The 23143-nt window shown below is 38.1% G+C and overlaps 1 protein-coding gene across 1 annotated transcript in view; it reads left to right on the top strand.

Annotated features, from left to right (window-relative positions):
• Positions 1 to 796: 796 nt before the first annotated feature.
• The window catches only part of EIF3H (eukaryotic translation initiation factor 3 subunit H), an 88955-nt gene continuing 66608 nt past the window's right edge, over positions 797 to 23143 (top strand). The window contains exons 1-2 of the mRNA XM_082318704.1: positions 797 to 937; positions 22748 to 22904. Coding sequence (XP_082174830.1) covers positions 818 to 937; positions 22748 to 22904 — 277 coding nt within the window. The 5' untranslated portion in view covers positions 797 to 817. The remainder of the gene's footprint in view (positions 938 to 22747; positions 22905 to 23143) is intronic.

Below are 23143 nucleotides of genomic sequence, written 5' to 3' on the forward strand. Positions count from 1 at the left end.
AAAAGAGCAGCAAAGCAAACCCAACAGTTAACTTTTAATACAACATTTAAACCCTTTCCTGGGAACCACAAGAGTAGGTGACAGTTCAGGGTATTGTTTGTATCTAATGTTAAGATTTTGTATCCCCTCTCAGTGCACTCGTTATTCATCCTCAAGACAGATACTCACGTAACTCCATAGCAGTCTGCTTTTTTTAAAGCTAAAATCCTAAGCTTTCAAATCTATTCTCTCTTGGAAGTGCTTCTCCCTCAGTATCAAGCTGGGTTATTAGGGGTGAGCGCTCCCCAAGAGCAGAGCCGCCCGCAGCCCCGCTGGGAGCCCTCGCCGCGGCCCGGGCCAGGTCTGCCCCAGTGGCATGGCTGTAGCGCTACGTGACTGTTAACATCAGAATCGCCCAGGGGAGCGTGGAAATGCACAGCCTGAGCTTCCCCGGTTGTCAGAAACGGTTTGCCAGGCGCCAGCCGCCATGTGGGGGGGAAGGCGGTGAGGAAGGGCCCCTCGGCCCTCCCAGATCGGGTGAGTTGGGACGGCCACCGGCGCTTTGCACAAGGCACAGGGTTCCTCCTGCTCCAGGCGTGGATCCTGCGCCTGGGACCGCCGTGCCGGCTGGCGAGGCCGAGCGAGGGCCGGCCCGCCGCGCCCGGGGCCGTGAGGGAGCGCCGCCATTGCACGGCCGCCACGGCACCCGCGGCGCCACCGCGCATGCGCCTGCCTCCCCGCGCGTTTCCACCCGGAGCCGTTTCCCTGCGCGCCGCCGCCGCCTCGCCGCCGCTTCCGGTGTTTCGTTTCTCTCTTTCCGGTCGGTGCGAGGGGAAAGATGGCGTCGCGCAAGGAAGGCTCCGGGGCTGCCGGCAGCGGCTTCGGCGCCTCGAAAGGCAAAGGCAAGGCCGCCGCCACGGGCGACTCGGCCGTCAAGCAAGTGCAGATCGACGGGCTGGTGAGCGCGGGGGCCGGGGCCGCCGCTGGCGGAGGGGCGGGTGGGGCGGCCGGGACGGCCGCGTGGAGCCGGCGGCGGGGCTGGCCCCGTCTGTGGGGCGGTGCCGCGGCCGGGGGCCGGTGTCCGCCGCGGGGCCGGGGTCGCCCGAGGGGGCAGGAGCGGTTCCATTCTCCTCCCGAGCTCCCCGGCCCGCGGCCGGGCTCCCCCTGTGCCCATCCCTGGGGAGGCGAGCGACTCCCTCCCTTGTGTAAGTGAAGGCCGGGACAGGGCAGGAACTGATTGCTTTTAAATGTTCCCTTTCTTCCTTCAGCTGCGCTGCCCGGGTGCCCGGGTTTTCTGTTTCCACCTTTCGTACGTGAGACTGTTGAAAACTACACAGGTGTAGGAGATGGTGAATATAGTGGGTTTTTCCCTCACCCCTTGTGCATCTTGCCTTCTCTGTTAGGACTGCTAAAGCCTACTGTGTTTTATTAATAAGAAATAAAAGAAAACGACGGATTGAAGAGGTTTAGCAGAGAATGAAGCTATCTGAATAGAGGCAATCCCTGCAGACCTTAAGTGGAAGAGTGTCTACTGAAGTTGGTTCTTGGCTTTGCTGCTGGATGTTTTTGTGTCAGTTTGTGTCTCATACAATCAGTATTACCCGCAACGACATGCAGTGCGGAAAAAATAGTTATTTAAACTTCTAAAGTATAGAAGCATTGTTTGTTACTTCTTCATTATCTTTCCCAAGTGTCTTCAGAACACGGTACAGCTGAAGTGTGGAGGAGAATCAATATACCAGTAATGAGAAGAGAGACCATAATTTTGGGGCAGGCTTTGAAGCCTGCTTGGCATTTAATAGTGATAGTCCCCAGTCATTATTCTGGAGTTACACAGTATAGTAAATGTTTGGGAAGAGGAAGAATAACTTATTTGTGTATAGTGATTCTTATGAAAGAGAGAATTTGAATTAATGAGAGTATTTCTGCAGTATTCTGTTCAACCACGTGTATCTGTGGCTTTGGTGCACATAGCATTTTCAAGGAGTGCTGAAAAGTGACCGGTCATGAAATGTAGCCCTAAAAATATAGCAGGTGACAGCAAACTGCTGCCGTCGTAAGCAAGCTGGAGCCAGATGGACGGGTGTGTGTATGGCTGTTTATTAGCAAGTTTGAGGGAACACCGAAAAAAGGGAATAGTTAAGAGCAGGATACAGGCTGGCCCCTTTCCATTTCTGTGGGTGTAAAAGCTGTTTTATCAGTTTTGGACTTAATAATAACTTAGATTTGATTTCTTTTGTTCCTGCTTTAATGAAATAAAGAGAACAGATGTTTCAGAACTGTTCTCTATCAGATGTGCAGTCTGCTTTATGAACTACTGTTCATTCAAATCGACTGTGAGTGGCCCTGATGGTCTGCTTCTGGCAGTCCAACAAATACCTACGAATACTTTTTGCTTTATGCTTCCCCCCCCTTGTCCTTGTCTATTCTTCTGGTACAGCACGGTGGTGCCTCTTGCATGGAGTCTGTACGGAGGAAGGTAACTTACTGAAAACAGTGGAAAGCTTTCACCTTTTCACCTGCTGAAGATGTCTCCCAATGTATCTTACACAAAGCGTTCTCAGGACGCTAGCAGTGTGATTCACAAACTTCTACGACGCCTGTGGTAAAGAGAAGTGTTGGCATAAATTTACTTGCTTTGTAAACAAAGTGGCTCCCATTGCAAGTCCTCAGAATGTCTTACTGAAATTTTGCTAAAACGTTTCTAATATCTTACAGATTTAAATGTCTCATCTGTGTTCTCGCAAAGTAACAAGACTTCGTCAGTCAACTTGATGATGACCAGGGTGATTATGTGCCAAAACTAGGGACAAATTTTGGTGGGCGTCAGGGAAGTTAGCGATCTCTTTTTCTCTACTGGTGCCTCATCTCTTGGCAGCAGCATAAGTAATCCTTTCAAATGGGACTGCTTTGAAAGCAAAGACACGCTATGTAGGTTGCTTTTGGGTCTGTGTATGCAAAATAGAAGATGCTTCAGTCTTCTGTATATGTGAGAATGTGAAAGTACTTTTAGAAAGCTTGTTATTTCAGAGAAACAGTAAAGTAAAAGAAAATAATATTAGTAACGAAGGGAAGAAGTTCTAAATGTCAGTATGTTACCTTAAAACATAATACAAAATGATGCGGCAATACTTACTTTTCTGGCCTCCTTTTAAATTTGGTACAAGTAGAGCATCCTATAGTTAACTTCTTTCTTATTTTAATGTGATCAGTTCCTTATTTTATTACATAATGGTGTAATCTGGATTTCGATCAAGTGCAGTTTTGTTTCAGGTAACACAATAGTAAATTAAAAAGCACTGCCGTGGCAGGAATAAAAGATTAACAATGAAACCCTAACTAATAAGATAGGTGAAATTTGCATAGCTTGTTAAAATGTTGGTACTATTAGAGTATTCTGCAAAAATCATAGCACCAAAATTTAGGAAGATTGAGGGAGAACTTTGTCACATTGTAGACACTTGATAACTTGATGGAAGTACCCGAATGCTTGTTTATAAAATGCTTCTGAAATTAAATGTGAACATAGGTTTCCAGTCTTCACAGTTTGACAGAAAGGAGAGGAAAAATACAAGTCTGTACCTTTTCCTATGGGCTTTTCTGCTAGATAATTAAGGTCTCAGTCATCAAATGATACATATGGCTAGCTAATGTATCAGCACGATAATGGGATTCCAAGTATTTTATTCTATATTTGATAGCTTGAACATGGTTTTGTTTTCTGATTCATTTTTGAGAGATCTGTAGCAGACAGAAATTATCTATGTATACAGTTATATTGGCAATTTCGAATTAGGAATGGCTTTTGTAAGGTGCGATAAGCAAAAGTGGGTGGTATCCTTCATCCAGCTCAGGAATACAAGGAACAACCACAGTATCAAAGAAAATTGGCTCTATCCAGTTTCTTTTACAACACAGAAAAAGACACTGATTGCATGTGGATTCAGAGCCATTGATGTTGAGGAGGTTTGTTAAATAAGGCATCTTTGAGGTGTTTTCTTCTTGGAACTAGTCATCCTCTGAATTATTGAATTGAATGGGTATTGCAGTTTAGACTATGTGATGAACAGAAATACGAGATTTCTGTTATTCCTTTTAAGACAATATTGTGATCTACTTTGGGTTTATTTAGTAATAAAGATTAGTGGTGGCAGCCTATGCTTGTTCTACAGACCACTGTGCTTAACTCATCCCTAGTGAGTTAGGGGTGTGTACTCTATGTAAGAATTTGCACAGCTCTAAGGGATAACACGGTTTTAGTTGCATATTATGGAAAATCCTAATATGTCACTGGTTTATGCCATCATAAAGTGCTTGTGCTGATTCAGCTTGTATTGGTTCAGCAAACAAAGTATTCCATGTGTTTATCAACAAAAGCTCCATGTAAAAACTTATAGCAGTGTGTCAGAAAAATTATATGCTTAATGAATAAACCTGTAGTGAAAGCAGTTTCCAATGTAGGTGGTCTAGTCTTTCTAAGAAATTAGAAATCGCAGGGTAAAAAATAACCCTCCAGAAACTCACATTTATAATGCGCTTGCTTTCTTTCTGTATGGCTGTGGGTAAACAGCCTTTTCACGTTTCTGCTTTTCTGAGAGATTAGCACTTACCCGATCACTCAGATTTGTGATGATTATGACTACAAGGAGCTTTATGAAGACTCTTAAATGCCTCCTGGAGTTTGTAGAAACAGTAACTGTAAATTTTATAGTGAGTGTCCATCTGCAATAATCACTGAAGAACAACTGATGCTTTTAATATAAGAATTGAAAAATAAAAAAGCATGACTGGGATTTTGCGTCTTGGTTTGCAGTTGGCTTTTGGACCTAATTAGAGCTCGTACCTTCTTAAAACTGTTCGGCCATTTGGAGTACCATAAGCTTTACCTTGTGCAAATTGCTTTCTAAAGGCATTTATAGAAGGTAAGTGAGTTTATTCTTCAGTCTCTTTACTCTGCTCAGCTATCTACTTGCACAGAGTCCCTAAGAAAGAGAGCTCTCTTGAAGAAGTAGGTTTAGTTTTTTAAGTTTAGTAAAATCACCAGCAACTTTGGAAGTACAGGTGGAAGAACATAAAAGAGCATGGAAATCATGTAAGTTTTCCTTCTATAGGGAACTAGACTAATAATTCTACTGACTCAGTGTCTTATGTTATTGGAATGTGTACCTGATGTGGGCACCTCAAGCTGTTTTGTAGTTGTGTTTTAAAAGTTGTACAGGGTTAAGATCACCTTATGATTATTTTTTTGCTATTTGAGAATGTGAATTTAAACAGAATTCAGACATATGAAGACTAAAAATTACGTTGGTTTATTATTAGTTCTGGGGCTTCTGCATAGTCTCACCTGCCTGGTGGTAGATCAGGGCAGCTCGTTCCAGATGTACCAGCTGCATTCACAGTTGATTGCAACTGTGTTTAATTGCAGGCAGGCCACTCAGAGATTGGAAAAGTTGTGGCTGTGACCAGACATCTAGGAGTCCCTTGTAGATAACTACATTTTGTCTCTGTTCACTTTTTCTGTGGAAGAAAGGATATATAACATATGCTTTTTCTAAGCTTCACATAGGGAGGAGAAAGGGTACCACCGCTCTGGGGTGTGTGTGTGCGAGGAATACACGGAAGGAAAGAACAAAGGCTTTTTTCCCAGTTGCTCTTGTGCAGCAGATTGTCCGATCCCTTTTTCCTGCTGAATGGGGAAGTAGCAACAGATAAAACAAATGTTGTAATGTGTAGCTTTTGCTACACTCGCTGGAGGCCTTTCTGACTTTTTGTGTAGCTAGTGGGGTCCAGGTATATAAGATTATTATAGCTTGAACACTTATATATTTCTGACAAATTTCATGGGTGTAGTTTAGACTAGGTTGTGTGTGACTTTGTGAGCCATTTCTTCAAAGTTTATAAGCTTGCTAGATTTTCAGTTTCACAGTTGTATGACCCTTCATAGCAAGGAACTCAAAAGCCACTCTCGGGATCTTCCCCAAAGGGGTAATAATCATCACACGCTGTCTGAAATAAATGTAAAGCAGTGCCATAATTTGCTTACATTTTTCTTTTTTTGCTAGAGGTGTTGATGGACTCTTGTTTGTTGTACTTCTAGAAATTCTTCAGTGGGGGCTGAATTTTTTTGGAATTCAGCTTCTGAAATTAATCAGATGTGGTTCACTGACATTATATTCTTTTCCTTCAGTAAGGTGCAATAAATTTCAAACTGTAAGCTGATGGATTTTAGAACATAAACAGTAGTTTATTCCTTTGAATGGAAATAAATTTTCAGGTTAGCTGAACAGATGTGGCAGTTTTCTCTTATGGTATGTACCTGTGCAGTCAAGTGACCTTCTGTATTAATCTACGAAAAGGAAAGATATTTGTGTGCTTCTGTTTCTTGCAAGAAAGCAAGGGAGAAGGTTAGGTTACCAAATGATTGCATTTAGTGATGTCAAAATGCAAAATGTCCATAAATCTGCTGGAACTTTTACAAGACTCTTGTACTTACACTTATTAGTCTGAATTTGTAAAGTTGGGTATAAATATTAATTTTCCTTATTTCTACAAAACTGATCTTAAGTCTGGAGTTCAAACTTCAGTTGCATACCTAAAACTTGTAGCTGCCTCTAAAAAACACATATTTTTCTGGGAGTGTGGTTAGTGGATCAGTATTGTCGATTTATCTGGATAGCTATATTGAAAATAACCTTTTCATGGAATCACATGAACAACTGCTTCATTTTTCATAGCTTGGTGTCTTTTTCCTTAAAGCTAACAAACATCATCTTTCCTCTTTTTCATTCTTTGTCCTATACTCGTTTAGGATCTGCAGTACACCATGGAGATAATGTAATAAAAAATAATTCTGTTTTTGTATGGTGTTATGGCTGTGTCATAAAACACTACTCTGTTGTACAGGGTTTCAGATATAAACCCACTTGTGGAATATTGCCATTTTCTTCAGAACACTGTTCTTGTTTTCCAGTGGAAAATTTGAAATGAGAGAGGGTGAAAAGGAAATACTGTCTTAATTTTGTGCTTATTGGATTGATGATAAAGGTGCTTGGATTTCTTGCATCTGCAATTTTAAATAAGAACCATTGCAACCATGGAGGAGAGTGTAATGAACAATTCTGATCAGCTGCATTTCCTGATATTTATTATCTCTTAAATTGTAAGGTTTTTTTCAAAATTACTATTCTGCTGTGGCAATTTTTATTTGACCTCTTTTACATATGCACTGGATTATAGCCTTTAACTGTATGAGTGCCAACTCTTTGCTCCGTAGTACCTTCGTGTCCTTTCTCTCACACAGCAAAGTGAATAAATGAGACAAAGAGGACAGAGAAACTCTGGTACTGAAGTAACTGCACTGTGACCATGAGAGCAAATAAAATGAGTTAGTTTGTTGTCATTAAAAAGTCTTGTCTTCCCATTTGCTGTATTATTACAATGGAAGTTTGCAGGGTAACCTTGTTTCATGTTTGTAGTAACTCTTCAGCATTTGCTTTTGCAATACTAGTGTTCTTTTCAGCAAAATAATCATATGTATGAATATTATTTAGGCTCAGTATTAATACTGCTTTACTGGAAGTAGCAGGTTTATGGCTGTACGGTGTTGCGAGACTTTGGTTGTTTTTCATTTACAGGCTGGTTTCCCATTGCTATGTAGCTTAATCTTGCAAACTTGGACTCTTGGGTAAGCTTATTCCAGGGATACCTGAAAGTTTAGTTTTGTATAAGGAAGCAGCACGCAGATTCTCCAGTTTTTAAATTTTCTGCTGTCAAAAGTACCAGGAAACGGTGTAGTCCTAATAAGAGATTCTGAATTTCCATCAGAGTGTGGAGACTTTTCTAGAATGCTTTTTTAGTGAAACTTCTAACCCTACTGAACTGTCTAAAATTGCACTTACCAAGGGCCTCCTCTGCATATTTCTGCAGTTCTTGCAATTTTAGTAGTGATATTGGGCAAAATATAGAACTGTAAAAGCAGAGATGAACTGGTATATCACTCAGAGACATAAGATCAGGTAGGATGAGTAACACTTTTACTAGATGAGCATGAAAGCTTATGTAATATAGAAATTGAACTAATATTCAAAAACAGAGTTACTCTATGTGGTGGATTGTGGGTCGTATCTGACTACTAGTATGTGGGTAATGGGTATATGGAAACTTTCTTCTGGGAGAATAATATAGCTGTGGTTTGGGAGATGGGGATCTTTTAGCATGGCAAGCATGCTGGCTGCTAGGCCAAATAAATGTGTGTTATTAATGAAGTTTGCCTTCAGAGTAGTCACAAGGAAGTATGTTGTTACTGGGAAGCTGTTTCATTCTTTGCGAATCCTCTGCATGAGGATATTCTAGGAAGGAGAGTAAAAGTAAAGGAAAATAATTAGTCATCCAACTAAATCCTTAAGCACCAATATATGACTTTATTTTTGTCTTTTTAAAATCCTAACCTCTTGAATTTATGCATAAATACGATTTATATCCAGTAATGCTTTCGGAGAATACAGTGTTGACTGAATAAAATTTTCTTAAACATTGCTCTTGCATAACAACCTAATTGGAGCTTTAACAACATGCTAAAGCATTAATACATGCATTGCTCTTATTACTTCATTAATGGGAATGATGTTTCCTTTTTTATTAAACCACTAAGTATTAATTCTTTTTACATTTATGCCCATTGCACGCAAATTTTATGTATTGTAGAAAGTAGCAAAAGCTACGTAGGTTTCTCAAAACAACTATAGGTTTCTATTACTTATCTTCATAGCTGCCAATGTGAAAAGCCTTAATACTGGTAAAAAATTGCCATTTTGTAGTTAATGAATATTGCCAGAGCTTTCAACAGAAGCCTTTATGGAAAGCAGTGGGTGAGGCATACCTGAATCTTTAGGCCATCAAACTCTGAGATGAGGGTTAGAGGCCGTACTAATACTCAAGGTGATCTTCTAATGCCAGGTAATATTTGTTCAAGCTACCTAATTCTGTGAGTCTTTGAATATATATTTAGGTGTACTTCTTAAAGTTTGTATAGAACTTAAGCTAAACCTTAAGATATCCTTGTCAGTTTATTTATATTAAATACAAACATCGGCTAAAACATAAATATGTCAAGAAGATGGTTAGAAGTTCTAGGCTTTGTCTGCATTTGTATGTGCACCAGTGTGGCTATAGTGTAGATATTTCTTGTGTCATATATGACTGATTAATCAAAGATTGTTACTTTAAGCTTCATTACATCATCCCTGATTTGGCGATGGTGTAGTGTGCCAAAAATGGTTTGTGTTCTCATCTATGGTATGTAGAGGGTTTTTTTTAACATAGATAAAAACGTGAGAATCTACCTTTTTAAAAACACTTTAACATTGTTGAATTGTTTTTCAATAGTTACTCTACTCATAGTTGTGGTATTTAAGTTGCTTGTGCCTTGTTTTCTTATTACCAGCCATTTTTGTCCTAAAGGCATATGAGAGAGAGGATTGTATCCCCAGCTGTTAATAGGGAAAGCTTTGTTGGCTTCTTGGGTGAGGAGCTCTTTAGGATGATATGTTTGATCATAGTAAATGAGAAAAGGTACCACGTTTACTGAAAATCAGGTTTTGAGACTCATCTTGCAAATGTTTGTTTAAGTACTTTTTAAAATGACAACTTGGGACACTCTTGGAAAGAAAGGAATCAATTTCCGTAGTATTTGAGTAACTGGTAATAACAGTGAAGCCTGTATTGAACGGGCTAAAAATCTTTGACATTTCTCAAGTTGTGAAGATTGTGCTTTTCCTAGCTTTTCTTGTGGTTTCTTCTTCTCCTTTACGCTTTTTGAAGACGTTGCAAGAATGCCCAGACTGTGTGTTCTACCTGCTGTTCTCTGTAGAGTTTCTTGACATTGCAGAGCTGTAGAATGGGATTTTAAGATATAACGTCCTTCAGGCTGTATTGTTTTGTGTGTCCTCCAAAGGACTGCAAATGGAATTTTAAGTTGAAGTTTAATCTCTTTGACTTTTCCTTGACCTGTTTCCCTAAAAATTTAGATCAGATTATGCTGGCACTGAGAGTTAGTGCATGAATTGAATACTAGCTTGATGTGTTCATGGATACCTTGAACCATGGAGAAGACAGAAGCGTTTTGTATTAGTTGGGTGAACGTATATACTTTCTATTAATCTTCAGGTACAGTGACTTGCATGAATCTAACCCAGAGGGGAACTTCTGACACATAATCCGTGCTTACATTCAGAAGAGAAAGCATTGATGCGTACTAGCAAGTTGAAAGGGGAAGAACCTCCTTGGAGTATAAGACTTCCCATTTTTCAGGCTTGGTGAAGTGCCAGTGAAGTTCTCAGGCGTCACACTGTGTTGGCTTTCTCACCACTTCTTCCCCCGGCTGGCTACCTCGTTCGTAACACTTCAGCAGGACAGTTAATAGCACTCTATGGCAAATGTCCCACAGTGTCTGACCTGCTGGATTTTATGAGTTAGCTTTGTCTGTTACCAGAGTAACAGTGGTACAAATCGGAGTGGTAAAGAGTTGAATGAAGTGTGCCAAGAATATTATCTGTTTTCTGTGTTCTTTATGCCTCTTTTTACACTGGCATGTTTCTGTTTAAAGCAAAATAAAAAAGATCCATTTGTTGGTTTTTCTTTTTTTGTTGTTTTGCTAACCTAGAGTTCCTTCAGTTCTGGATCTGTGAGTGGTTTCTTCCAGCAAGGAAGAGACATTTGTTTTTTTAAATTGTAAACTCTTATTCTTGCTATTGATTTCATTCTTAAATATAGACACTATCCCCTTTGAGATTTCTTAACCTGAAACAGGTAAAGTAGTATCATGGTGGTCTGAGGATTAAAGTTGCAATGTGTCTTGTCAATGGCTAGCAGGTATACTTGCTAACAGAGCACAAACTTTAAATGATTTCTAAGACTACATTGGTGCACTCAGCATCTACTAAGTGTCACAGTAAGTATACTCTAGTGAGACATTTAAAACTAGAACATCTGGTATCACTTCATACCATGAAACTAGTGTGCTGACAAAAGGAGTTAATCTAAATGTGAAGGTGGCTTAAATGTGTTGAGCAGTGTTATACTTCAAGACTTCAAGGGGAAAAGATTATTTCAAAACACCTTTTTTTTTTTTTTTTTGTTCAGTGCAAGGAGAAATAATGTGTTGTCCTCTACACTACTGTCATTAACAGTTAAACTTCTCATTATTTTTTGTTCCTGTTATGTGCATATCAAACTGGTATCTTGCCTTGTAATTATGTATGCATAGCTGTTGAAAACAGTAAATCGTGCTCTTGTGATACCTATTTGGCTGTGCTAATACCAAGGAAAATAATATTTCTACCAAATGTCTTTCAAATAATTTACTACATTTTAGTGATTAAAATGTTATATCAGAAACCAATGAGATAATAAGCATTACCTTTGTGTCTTATTTAGGTGTTAAATTTGACTTGGGTATCTACGAGTGGGGAGGTGACAGTTGCTGGCTTTGAGACAATGCATTATGTTCTCTTGCACACTGAAGCATTATTAAATATTCTCCTTTGGTTTTCAGTTTATTGTAACAAAATTAGACCTTTGCAGCTGACATGTGGCATGGTATAGTTGAGGGAAGCACACAAAATACAGCAGGCTACAGGCAGAAAAACACCAGGTACAGATACTGAAAGGCCCTTTGTGGTATGTATAAAATGAACATCTTTTATGCCCTATTATGTCTTAGGACTTCTTCTACCTTTCAGATAAATCTTACAGACCTTATGAGAGGCCTTGTAAGAAGAGGAACAAGTCTTTTGTTTTTTTCTAGTCTTTGAAAGAAGATAATGTATTTTCAACTTATTGTTGCTGTAGTCTTTTTATTAATCTTTCTTTGCCAGAGACATTTTTTGGATATGATTACTTTGTGTGTTATTTTTCCATATTTACACACATGCTCAAAATACATTCTCAATGATGGTAGAGTTTTGACCGTGCTGTTCTTTCATAATTTTTTTTAATCTTCAGGCAGTGTCAAGATTGCAGAGATGTGATACCTGCTTTAACAATAATGCTTAGCAGTTACATTATGTTACCGCATGTTAAATGGTAGCATCTTAATGGAAGGTAAATACATTGTTAATGTAATAAATTGAAAAATTATATGCCTGTATAGTAAGAAGTCTTGTTAGTATTTTGTAAGATTATCCAATAGTCTAAAATCAAGACTGCAAAACAAAAACAGTGTAACTGGTTTAACTTGGATAATGTCTTTTGTAACATGCATATACAAGGTTATTTAGGAATAAAGGTGGAAATATTCTAGAATGACTTGTATGTGGATGCTTATTTAAGATAAGCATTTTATTCACTTTTTTTTTTGGCTTAATCTAATTTTAAGGTTAATAGAGAGGCTTATTTACTCACTGGAGTTTGAAGATGCACCTGAATTTTGCTGTGTGCATGCAATAACAGGCTAATTCTCTTTTATAAATATTTGGTCTTCTACTGGAAAAGGAGGGTTAGGATGCTGCTGTGAGCATATAAGGCTCGTCAGTGTCTGCCTTTGTTCTGCTTCAACATTTTATCCTGCTTTGCAGTTCACTTGCTGCACATCCTTCCCGCTCCATGGACCCCATATCTGTGCAATAGGCAATGTACATACCTATTTGTATTAAGCAAGCGTCATGCCCATTTGGTGTTTAGGATTTTAGTTGGAGGTATAAGTCACTTCTTGTTAATATTTGGGGGTTTTATGCATATCTCAGGAAAATAAGCAACCTCACTGACAAAATTCTTCATTAACAGAGTTTTGAGCACTTAACACTCAGTATTTTTTACTATTACCTTATTATCAATGCAAAAAATTAACTGTTTTAAAGCTTTTTAGAAGACATAGAAAGTATTTACTGCAACTATCGTATCACTTTTTGGGAACAATCTGAAAGCCATACTGCCTTATCCATTGGCGCGCTCAGTGATAAGTTGGAATGGTTGTTTTTAATCTCACTGTCACAGTAGCGATTATTAGAAATGGAGCTCTTCTGGAAGTGGTTTTCACATGGCTGTGTTCAGATAGATGGTGATACAAAGGCAAGTCTTATCTCTGTTTGAAAGATGGAGAAGCTGAAGCTTACCAGCAGTAACTGACTTATATTTTTTTTTTTTTCCTCAGTTTTATACTTTAAGTGAGCAGGAAAACTGAGACTCAGTCCAGGCTCTGTTCTCTGGATTGCGCTACCTGTTGCTAGGAGGATCTGTCTCTGTCACAGCCCCTTAACACATAACCAGGCATTTGCCAGAAAGGATAAGTGCTTCAATGTGGAAAAAATTGTTGCATAAAAGGTTATAAATTATTAAAATGACATGGAAGTCATGTCCAGTAGGGATTTTATTGGTTACTTGGAAGCATCTGTTGAATGCATATGGAAGTCATGATTTTAAGACACACCCTTAAATAGTGTATGTATTCCAGTTCTCTTGTGCAGGGTATGGTCTTTGAAAAAGATCAGTAGTCTCAGATCAGCCCCCACTGCCTCCTCCCCATCTAGCTCTGCCCTGTTTTACTAATTTTTGCAGGTCAAATAGATAAGGATAACTGTCTTGCAGTTTTTCTTCACCTTCAAAATGGTAACAGTTTGGCACAATCTGATTAAAAAAATAGGCTGTTAAATAAAATTTGCTACCGCTGCTTTTGGCTGTCATCTTTAAATCTTTTTATAGGAAGCTGCTACAAGTTGATGCTGAAGAGAGAACCTTTTACTTGCAAATACACTACTAGCTCAATGAGCACTGAATATTTGAACGATGGTGATTCACTAATACACAGAACATAGGTATGGACTGTGTGTTGAAGTATAAGCATAAGGCTCTGGTATATCGAGTGGAAAATGTTGAAACTGTGCCTGCCTTTTCTGCTTCTATATAATTTCCATATGTTGTGCTCTAAAGGAGTATATTCATCAACTTTCGTTCTTGAAATGATGGTTAGGTATTGAATTCATTAAAAATAATAAATATAAATTGTGGTGGCAATTTACAAAAATTGCCTAAAGTACTGAATGTTTTCAAAAGATTTGAGTTCGGTGAGATTTATGAAATAAGAGAAATAATACACTAAGTAGTCCTGGGGAAATGCTCTGTCCCACTTGTAACTAGCAGAATTTTGGACATTAATCTTATTGCAGCCCTATCGCTGCTTCCTAACAGTGTGCTAATAACATCTAATGCCCTGCTGCTCGCGCGATTGAAATCCTGGGGCTGCCTTACAGAAATGTTTCTACAGGGAAGTGATTCTGCAGTGCCTGTGGCCCTGATGGTTTCCATGGGAATAAGTATGAATCCATGTACTGTGAAATGTGTTATGAAACTTTGTATTGCGGAGAAATACATTATAGCAGTGTGTGAACAGGGCAACGGAGAGTTTAAATACGCAAATGTAATGGTGCATTTTTACTTACGTTGAGGCAGTATTTAAAGTGTACTAATGGCTTGTGAACAACCATGGAGATGGTTGTTAACCTGAACTGTTGTGCAGTTTAAAAAAAAGAAATGAAAATGTAGCAGGACAAAAATCAGGAAGAGATTGGTCTGTTTGGTAAAACACACCTTGTTTGACATTAGATATTTTTCTGTGTTTCTATGTTTTAATAAACTTTGCTTTTCTCCACTGTTTAATGACTTTTTCCTTTGGTGCACTGCAGTTTGCGTTTAACTTCTTCCCTTTGCAAGAACAAGCAGCTCACTTGGACATGAGTAAATAAATGCCTTAAACAGATGTTTCATGGTACCTACAAGACATCAGCTGATTATTGTAAGTTCCCGACAGAGTCGAGGAAAACTACAGCCTATGAAAAACCAACAGACCTTTAACCAAAACCCAGTAATCTCCCCTTCTCGTGTTGTATATGTACAGAAACGGGCTTAGCGTCTGTACTATTTCAGTTCTTCAGGCTGAATTCCACCTACCTATTTATGTCAGTAGCAAAATCTTTTTCATTTTATATATTAAGTAAGATATTTACCAGTTTAGTTCTAGGTATTAACTAATGGTTTGTTTCATGTTCTATGTCTGGTTTTATATAAAATCAGTGGTTTTTATAATTTGAAGTAGCTTTTTTTAATAAGCTTTATTTTTTTTTTTTTTTTTAAATCCCTACAGCTTTTGAAGTGTTCCAGTAATAGAATGAGTGAGAAGCTAACCCATGTGTACAGCAGCTGGGTGTGCTTCCAGTAAATGCAATGTCTGTGTCAATCACTTGGCGGTGTCCATAGCGAGCCTGGCCTTGCACTGTGTGAGCAACCACCTTCGCTGGAAGGCTGAGGCTGTTGGAAGGTGCAGGCAGCCTGTATGGCCGTAGAGGAAAGCCCTCTTCTTGTTAGAGTGGGTTTCTCTCTTGCTTGAAGGGAAATTCTAGAGCTCTTGAATCGCAGCAGTTTGGAAGTAGTTGCTCTTAAAAGGAAAAATAACAAAACAACTGAAAGAATGGATACCTATGAAGTATTTTATATGGGGCATTACCCATCTGAATGGTGGTGGTTTAAGCTTTGCATTCAGGTTGCATTGAATGTATCGCTGAGATACACATAATCTGTGTAGGAGTTACAGAAAATGAAAAATGAACCGAATATCTGCTTTTTCTAGACTGAGCTTCAGGGTAAGCAAGGTACAGCTTTTCCAGCCATGCCCCAAAGAGTGCGCATAAGCAGTTAATATTCAGGAAGGAGTGATAAAATGCTGCTTGGCCTGTCGCTGACTTTGAGTTGAGCTTTGAGTCAGCTGCTTACTGAGATAAAGTGGCAAGGTATATTCTGCCTAGCTTAATGCTATGTATGGATGTTATCACCTTCTTTGTCCTGTTGGAAGAAAGGGAAAAAAAAACAACAAAAAAACCCCAAAAAACAAAAAACAACACAGGAAAGTGTTGAGTTAGATGGCTATAAGCACTTTATGAGGCAGGAGGTAGTATGGAAAACCATCAAGATTCCTGTAATTGCAGGGTGATATGGTTCCTAAACCAAGTAGAAGTGACAGAAAATACTGATGTTAAATCAATACTCTGTTGTGATTTGGGTAGTTTCCTTCAGCCTAATGTACATATTGTGGAGCTGCACTCCTTTTTGAAGGTTACTGATGTTCCGTTTTGTAGTTAAATCATCTGAAATCTTGAGGTTTACAAACTACGCAGGTGATACGGTACCAACTGATGTAATAAGTCACCCAGGGAACAAAAAGCTTTGGATGCTTTTCAAATGCTTCCTAATAGTCAAAAGTATTCAAATAGTACAGGAGCATGTAACATTCCCCACCCCCAAAGCCCTACGGTTCAAGATGGAATATTTTCCGTTCAATTTAACGTGGATTTCCGAAATGATTTGGTACTGAGGACCTACATGAGACAAAACCAACAGAATCCTATGATTTATAGTTTGTGTGAAAATACATGTAGTATTCCCTGCTTGAAGACCACCTCAGATCAATATGCAGTGTTCATAATAGTTGAATTCAGGCTCAGCTCCAGGAAACTTCCACTCTCACGTCAAAGAGGGATTTTGATATTTGTACCTGATTGAGATGGTATGAAATGGCACGCATCATTCTGTTATGCCTCCTATATAATTATTGTTTTTAAGCCCCAAATTTCTGTCAAGTTCAGAAATAAGATTTTAACATCTGGTGTTTATTAGCTGTTGAGTGACATAAAATGTAAGCCTACTATTCCAAGAACTGTATTTTCAAAAGTTTTGTAAATGTTGGTGTTAGCGCTCTAGCCAGTCAAGACAAAGGTAAAACATTGGGGGGCGTTTGAGGCCTTCTGTCCAAAGGATAGCTATTATACTTGCTGAACAGAGCGGTGAGAGCTAAGACTCGTTATTTCTGAACTTGCTGTTCAGAAACAACATTTTTTTTTTAACATTACCTTGGTTTTCAGGTCTACTCAGTTTTGTCCTTTTGGCCTTAGATTTTGTACAATATGTTCAGATTAAGTATCTTTCTGATTACTTGTCAGGGAATTAAAATGCCTTTTTTTCTTGGCCACCAATCATAGTTAGGATTGAAGATATCTGTCAAAACAATTACTTTAAGATGTTGAAGGTCTTAATGGAAAACAACATATTTTTTTTCACTTCTCTTGAGATAAAATTGGTCTAACAGTTGTAAGAGCTTTTATTTCAAAGTGAAGCATGAGGAAGAAAAGAATAAATGTTTAGACACTGATCATGTGAGGAATGGTCAAAAAATCAGCACTGTTGAATAAGAGAATCTAGAAAAATTCAAAAATCTCTGCAGAGGATCTAGAATAGGCATTTTGGTGAATTCAGGGTTTGCTTTTTTCGTAGAGATTGTCATATTTCTCAAAATTAGTATAATGTGGAAAATTCAGTTTCACCTCTAATCTTCAGTTCACCTCACGGCACAACTTTATGTAGTGGCAGTCTTGTGCCATGAAGCTTCATATCCAACACCTAAAAGATTAGGCTATTAACCTCTCGATTTTGCGCTTTTCACGCAGTATCTGTCAGACAGTGCTTTCTAGAACATGTTTCTGTGGACTGCGCTGATCAAGTTGGAATTTTTTATGTGTGTCTGTCTTCTTAATCATCCAGAGGAGAGTGTTATGTGTATTAGACATATGTTTTCTTATTCTTAACCGTTGCAGTGGTATCTTTCATTTACTTCAGCGTTCCTCTTCTCCTGGCAGGGAAGTTGAAAGACTTTGTTACCATCTTATCAAGTGGTGCTATAACCAGGAGACAAATCCGCTCAAGGCAAGTTTTTGCTTGGTCAGCTTCCAGAACTTGCCTTTTTTAAGTGTAGGATAAGCACTTATCTGTAGTGTGTGAAAAACCTCATCTGGAACTATTAAAAAATGTTAACATTGCCTATGTTTCACTATGTCTTGCTCTAGTTTTCTCTTATTTTTTTTCAAGTCTTTGTTTAAAAAAAAAAAAGCCATTCCGTGCTTACCTGAGGATTTCAGAACTGTTTAATTAACTTTACTTTCTGTGTAGCTAACTGGTTAAATTTTAGTACAACGCAGGCTGTAGATTGCTTTTGGTGTAGTGTGTGCTGGGGAAGCAGGCAGGGCCACTAAATTAGTGTAAAATTTGGTATGTCTTCATTTGGATATTATTAAACAGGTGAACTAACTCTCTTTTTCCAGAGGTGCCATATATGCATTTTATGTGTGTCATGTAGATGTCTTAATTTTAGGCATCTCTGATTTTAGCACAATTCAAACTCAATTACGTGAGCTGTTAGTCATGATAGTTGAGATCTATCCATTTACACAAATACATCAATGATTCTCTCTTGAACTTTGTCTGTGCTAGGATTTTAAGTAAAATTGCTCATACTGTAATGCTTAAATGTAAAAGTTCATGGTTTGAGTTTTAAGAATTCATATGGAGAAGGTTCCATATGTGATACGGATGTATTCATAATATATCAGACATGATTAGCAGTAATGGCTTTCAAGACTCTTTTGCCAAGTTAAATATTGATCACAGTTTCACTAGTCTTAAATATTGAACGGATGTGGGCGTTGTGGCACCTTCCACATTTGATGCCCATGTCAGTTATGGTTGGTTTGAAAACAGCTACATAACAGCGTTATTTACACTCTCTTCTCATCCTCTCCCCAGATGCTGGCAATTGGTGCTAGTGGTTGTGCCGACAAAGCACAAATTTCTTGGGTGGGAAAAAATGTTAACCATTCAAAAAGATGTAAATACTTGATTTAAGAATGAATCAGCTTGTTACATGATGTATCCAGTGGGCTAACAGAAGCTCTCTCTTATTTTGATATCCGTGTCTGTAAGACACAGCACAGGTACTGGAAATGTGGTTTCAATGTGGTGACTTTCAGCTCTCTGGAACGCAATCATAAATGAATGTTCAGTGCTTTGATTTGCTGTTGTCTCTCTTTAGAGAAATACAGAAATATGCATCTTGGCATATTCATGTCCTTACAACAGAATCTTCCCAGGATCCCCCAAAGGCTTACAGTACTTCAGCTCATGTTATAGGTGTTTCTGTAATGAGATACAAACTTCTGAAATTAACAACTGTGATGTTGGGATGTAGTGAAAGTTAAAATTTGGCATTATACTCCTACAGCTAAAATATGTATCTTTGAAGTTTTTAATAGTTTCAGAATGGTTCTTTTCTGTAGTATGACTTCATTCTTAATGTTTGAGCAGTGCTTTGAAGATTTGAAGATTAGAAGCACTGCTGAACTGCACGCTTTTTTTTTTGTTAATTGAGGATTAATGGCCATTAAAATCTTGACAAGTGGCTACTCCAAGTGATTAAATTGCTTTGATATTTTGAACACTAAATTTACAAGGCTGGGGGACTCTTGAGTTTTATTTAGGGGTTATTTGTCTATCCTTTTCTAAAGAGTCTTTGTGTACCCGAATATTTCTTACATACTAATTGTATTTACTAAATCAAGCTGCATATCATTATTGACTTGTGTGTTCAGAGGTATCAGAATTTAGAAATCTGACTTTTTTTTTAACAGTAAGTCAAATTACTTGATACATTTTCTACTTGAGTACACAGCCTTTCCTGGTTGACCAGCTGCATTATTTAAATAACAGTTGACATGTGGTTTGGTTACTGTTAATTTCACGAAACAGTGGTGTAGCAGTGAAGGGTCTAAGGGTACTTAAAAACAATGATAGGTTGTACAAAGAGGCAATATCTCTTAGTAGATGAATAGGAAGATGGGAATTGTAGATAGTGCTTGGAAAGTGAATCAGCATTGGATGAAAGATGGGTTATACTGGTGTTCATTTAGATTTCTTTGGGATATTTTCTTCTGTGTCATTTGGAAAAATTGATTTGTATTTCTCAGTGTGTTGTGTTACTTGCATTATTTATATTAATGCTTCTTACATTTATTTTCAGGCCAATAAAACTATTCTGATTCTGTTCTGATGCTTCATAAACATAACATCTTTTCTGGGAAATGTCTAGATACAAGTTAGAGTTAATTTTTTTTTTTTTTGGTGTGTGTGGTTTACTCAATATGAAGTATTGGTTTGCACAGTCAAATCAGGAAATGTCATCGCATTGTCGTTTGTATAGTGATCAGCTCTTTCTGCTGTATCTAGACTAGCAAACAAATGGAAATGACATTTTTAATGTTTGAAACTGGTCTTGTTATCACTAGAGAAATAGTTCTACTTTACACTTGAAGGTCTGTTTATAGTACTGAAACACAAGTTCCAGTGCATGTTTCCCTCTTGGTCATATGGTAGTATTTTGATGGCAGGTTTTTCAATCCAAGTTTAAGAGCCTGCTATACTAAAGACTTCTGTCTTATGTGCTAAATAAAACTCTCCAGAACAAAGAACAAAATGAAAACAAGAATCATGTGTCATTGGATGCATTTCTCAGACTTGTTCATTTATCTTTTTATATATTATTTCGGTAGCTAATGAGCTTTCCAGTGCAGTCATAAACCTGAACTTCTGGAGCTTGCTAATGGGTGTGAAATTTAGAGTAGTGAGTTCATGACCTTCTCTGCCACCTTTCTCAGACTCAGTTAGAAAACAAGCTTGCAGGTAGACCTAAATTGGGGTCTGTATCTCCCTGGATAATATCTGCTGTGGTCTTCAGGCTGGAGATTGAAAACTGCAGACTTTTGTAATAACTTCATTGTGTACTGGGGTGTTTGGTAACCATTTAAGAGTTTTGAACTCCTAGTTTTATCTCCCTGAAAAATCAGTGATACTCTATGACAGCCCATGCTCTTTTAATTTGCTGCTGCTTTCTGGGAGCAATTATCATCAGAAATGCTGTGATAAAATTGGCATCATATCACAAATGCTCCTGGAACGGACTCAACAGGCAAACAGGATTCACAGTAACAGGGACAGCCAGTGTGCGTAGAAAACTCAAGAGCAAATGAGTAGAAAAATACTGGAAAAGGTGAAGGTTATAAGACTGTAAAGGTGTTGAGAAGAGTTATGCTGTAGGCAGAGAGCATGCTGTAATCTGTCCAGTTAGTTATGGATTCCTTGACTGTAGAAGGTAGAACTTACAGCAAATATATGATAAACCTTAACTTCACGCTAAATGCAAGTTGAATATTATTTACATGCTGGCTCTGTGGTAGAAGGCATCCATCTTCTACGTCTAGGTGATCTCAAACTGGTGTTTGCTGTCCTTCTTTCAGCATTGTTAAATTCTACTTCACTGCCCGCTGATGTTAATTTCCTTACTGTTTTCCCATGAAATGAGATTTATATAGCCAAAGTATCTCTTTGTCTCTCTGCTCTGTAGACCTCTTCTAACAAATTGGATAAAAAGGTATGGCTTCAAAGGACTTGAGAGACAGATGTGAATGTGTGTTGGGGTGAAAGTGTTACCTACCTGTGACTGGGAGGCTTCAGTGCGAGCGTATCTGGATGCAAGAGAAAGCAGAAGTGAGTGGTATTGTGAATAAAGAAAGAATCAGAGGTAGTCCTGTTAGATACTTATATCCAACTTAGTTGGAAAAAGGTATTTATTTTCCATTCTCCTTCCACCTCACAAGCAGGCTGTATATGAAGCTCTTGTTTTCCCATTTTAGCCCAAGAAGGCAATGTGTTTGTAAAGAATTTATTTTCTAGTCACCTTTTTCTTCCATTTAACCCATATTGTGGCACTTGAATTCATTGAGGATGTTCTTAAAATTGTGACATAAAGTTCTGCTAAACAGCCAAGGAGAAAGCTAGGGGCTAATGTATGTTCCTTATGGCTAAATATGAGCTTAACTTTTTGCTTTTTTCCCCCTGCAGAGTGTTCACTAAATACCAGTATTTGTACAAAATCTGTTCTTAGGGTGATTGAGCTGTAATTCATTGCACTGGTCTGTTTGCCGACAGACCTTAAAGTAGTATTGCTTTAAAGACAACATAGTCATCAGACATTTTCTGGTGTATTTTGCTTGGATGGATTAGGATTTAGTGAAATAAAACCCACTTGTGCTGGACAAAGTATAAGTTCTTTCAAGTCTGTGATTGTGGTTAGTTTCTTATCTTGTTCTGGTTCTTGTTGTTAAGCATAAAATTTTACTTAGCTGTAAAGTGTTTCTGGCAAATGATTGACTATTTTTGAGTGGTTTTGTTCACACTGTTCCAATTTACAGTATCATCTCATGAGAATTCTTCATTGTGGAGTTCAGATTTAGGGAAGGAAGTGAAAATTATATTATTAAAAATATGATGAGTAATTTGTGCTCCTTTTTTTCTTTGTTTTATCATTCATTATTCTTAAATATCCTATGACACATAGTTTATAAAATATAAATTATCATCTGAAGTAAAATTGCAATGAGATATAATTTTGAAGGTTAATGCAACTGAAATTTGATGCATTTTGTGCCTTTATAAGAATTTCCTACCAGTTTCTGCATAGTTACTTTTAAGGTGTTTTGATAGTTTCTTGTGCAATGTTTCCCTCAGGAGGGAGCTTATTGCCCCTACAAGATAGCTTTTAACAGTTACAGCAACAAGGTAAAGTAAAAAAGATAAATATTTCATTTTAGAAGGGTATTTTAGAAAATTGGTTTAGAACTGCATTTTGACTGTTCATTTAATGGTCTTTTTTATTCTCCTGCAATATTAGGACGGCCTCCCAGTTCTTCAACCTGGATTAAAATTGCTGGTGTTTAAGCCAGTAGCTCACTCAGTTTGGAGCTCTAATTTATGCAACACTTCAACAATTAAAAAATTCCAAATATATAGTTTGAGGACAAAAAAAACAATGGCATAATATGATTTTCTTGTCTTTGTGTTCTAGGTTGTGTTAAAGATCATTAAACATTACCAAGAAGAAGGACAGGGGAATGAAGTGGTCCAGGGAGTGCTGCTGGGTCTTGTGGTGGATGACAGACTTGAAATTACGAATTGCTTCCCTTTCCCTCAGCATACAGAAGATGATGCAGACTTCGATGAAGGTAATGGTTACAGTTTTGCAAAACTTGAGGTAAAAAAAAAAAAATCCAGATGTGCAAAAGACCAGAAGCTTGTATGTGATCAGAGAGTGTTTTTATTTGATTTGAGGTATCAATGGGTCACTCACAAGGCCATCCTGCATATCCAACTGAAATCTTGTCTATGTAAGGAAAGTTATAGGGATAAATACTGTATTATATGGACACACTTATTTTAGAGTAAGACTGTCCACACAGGAAGT

This window comes from Platalea leucorodia, assembly GCF_965183815.1.
Source record: "Platalea leucorodia genome assembly, chromosome: 1".
Lineage (NCBI taxonomy): Eukaryota > Metazoa > Chordata > Aves > Pelecaniformes > Threskiornithidae > Platalea > Platalea leucorodia.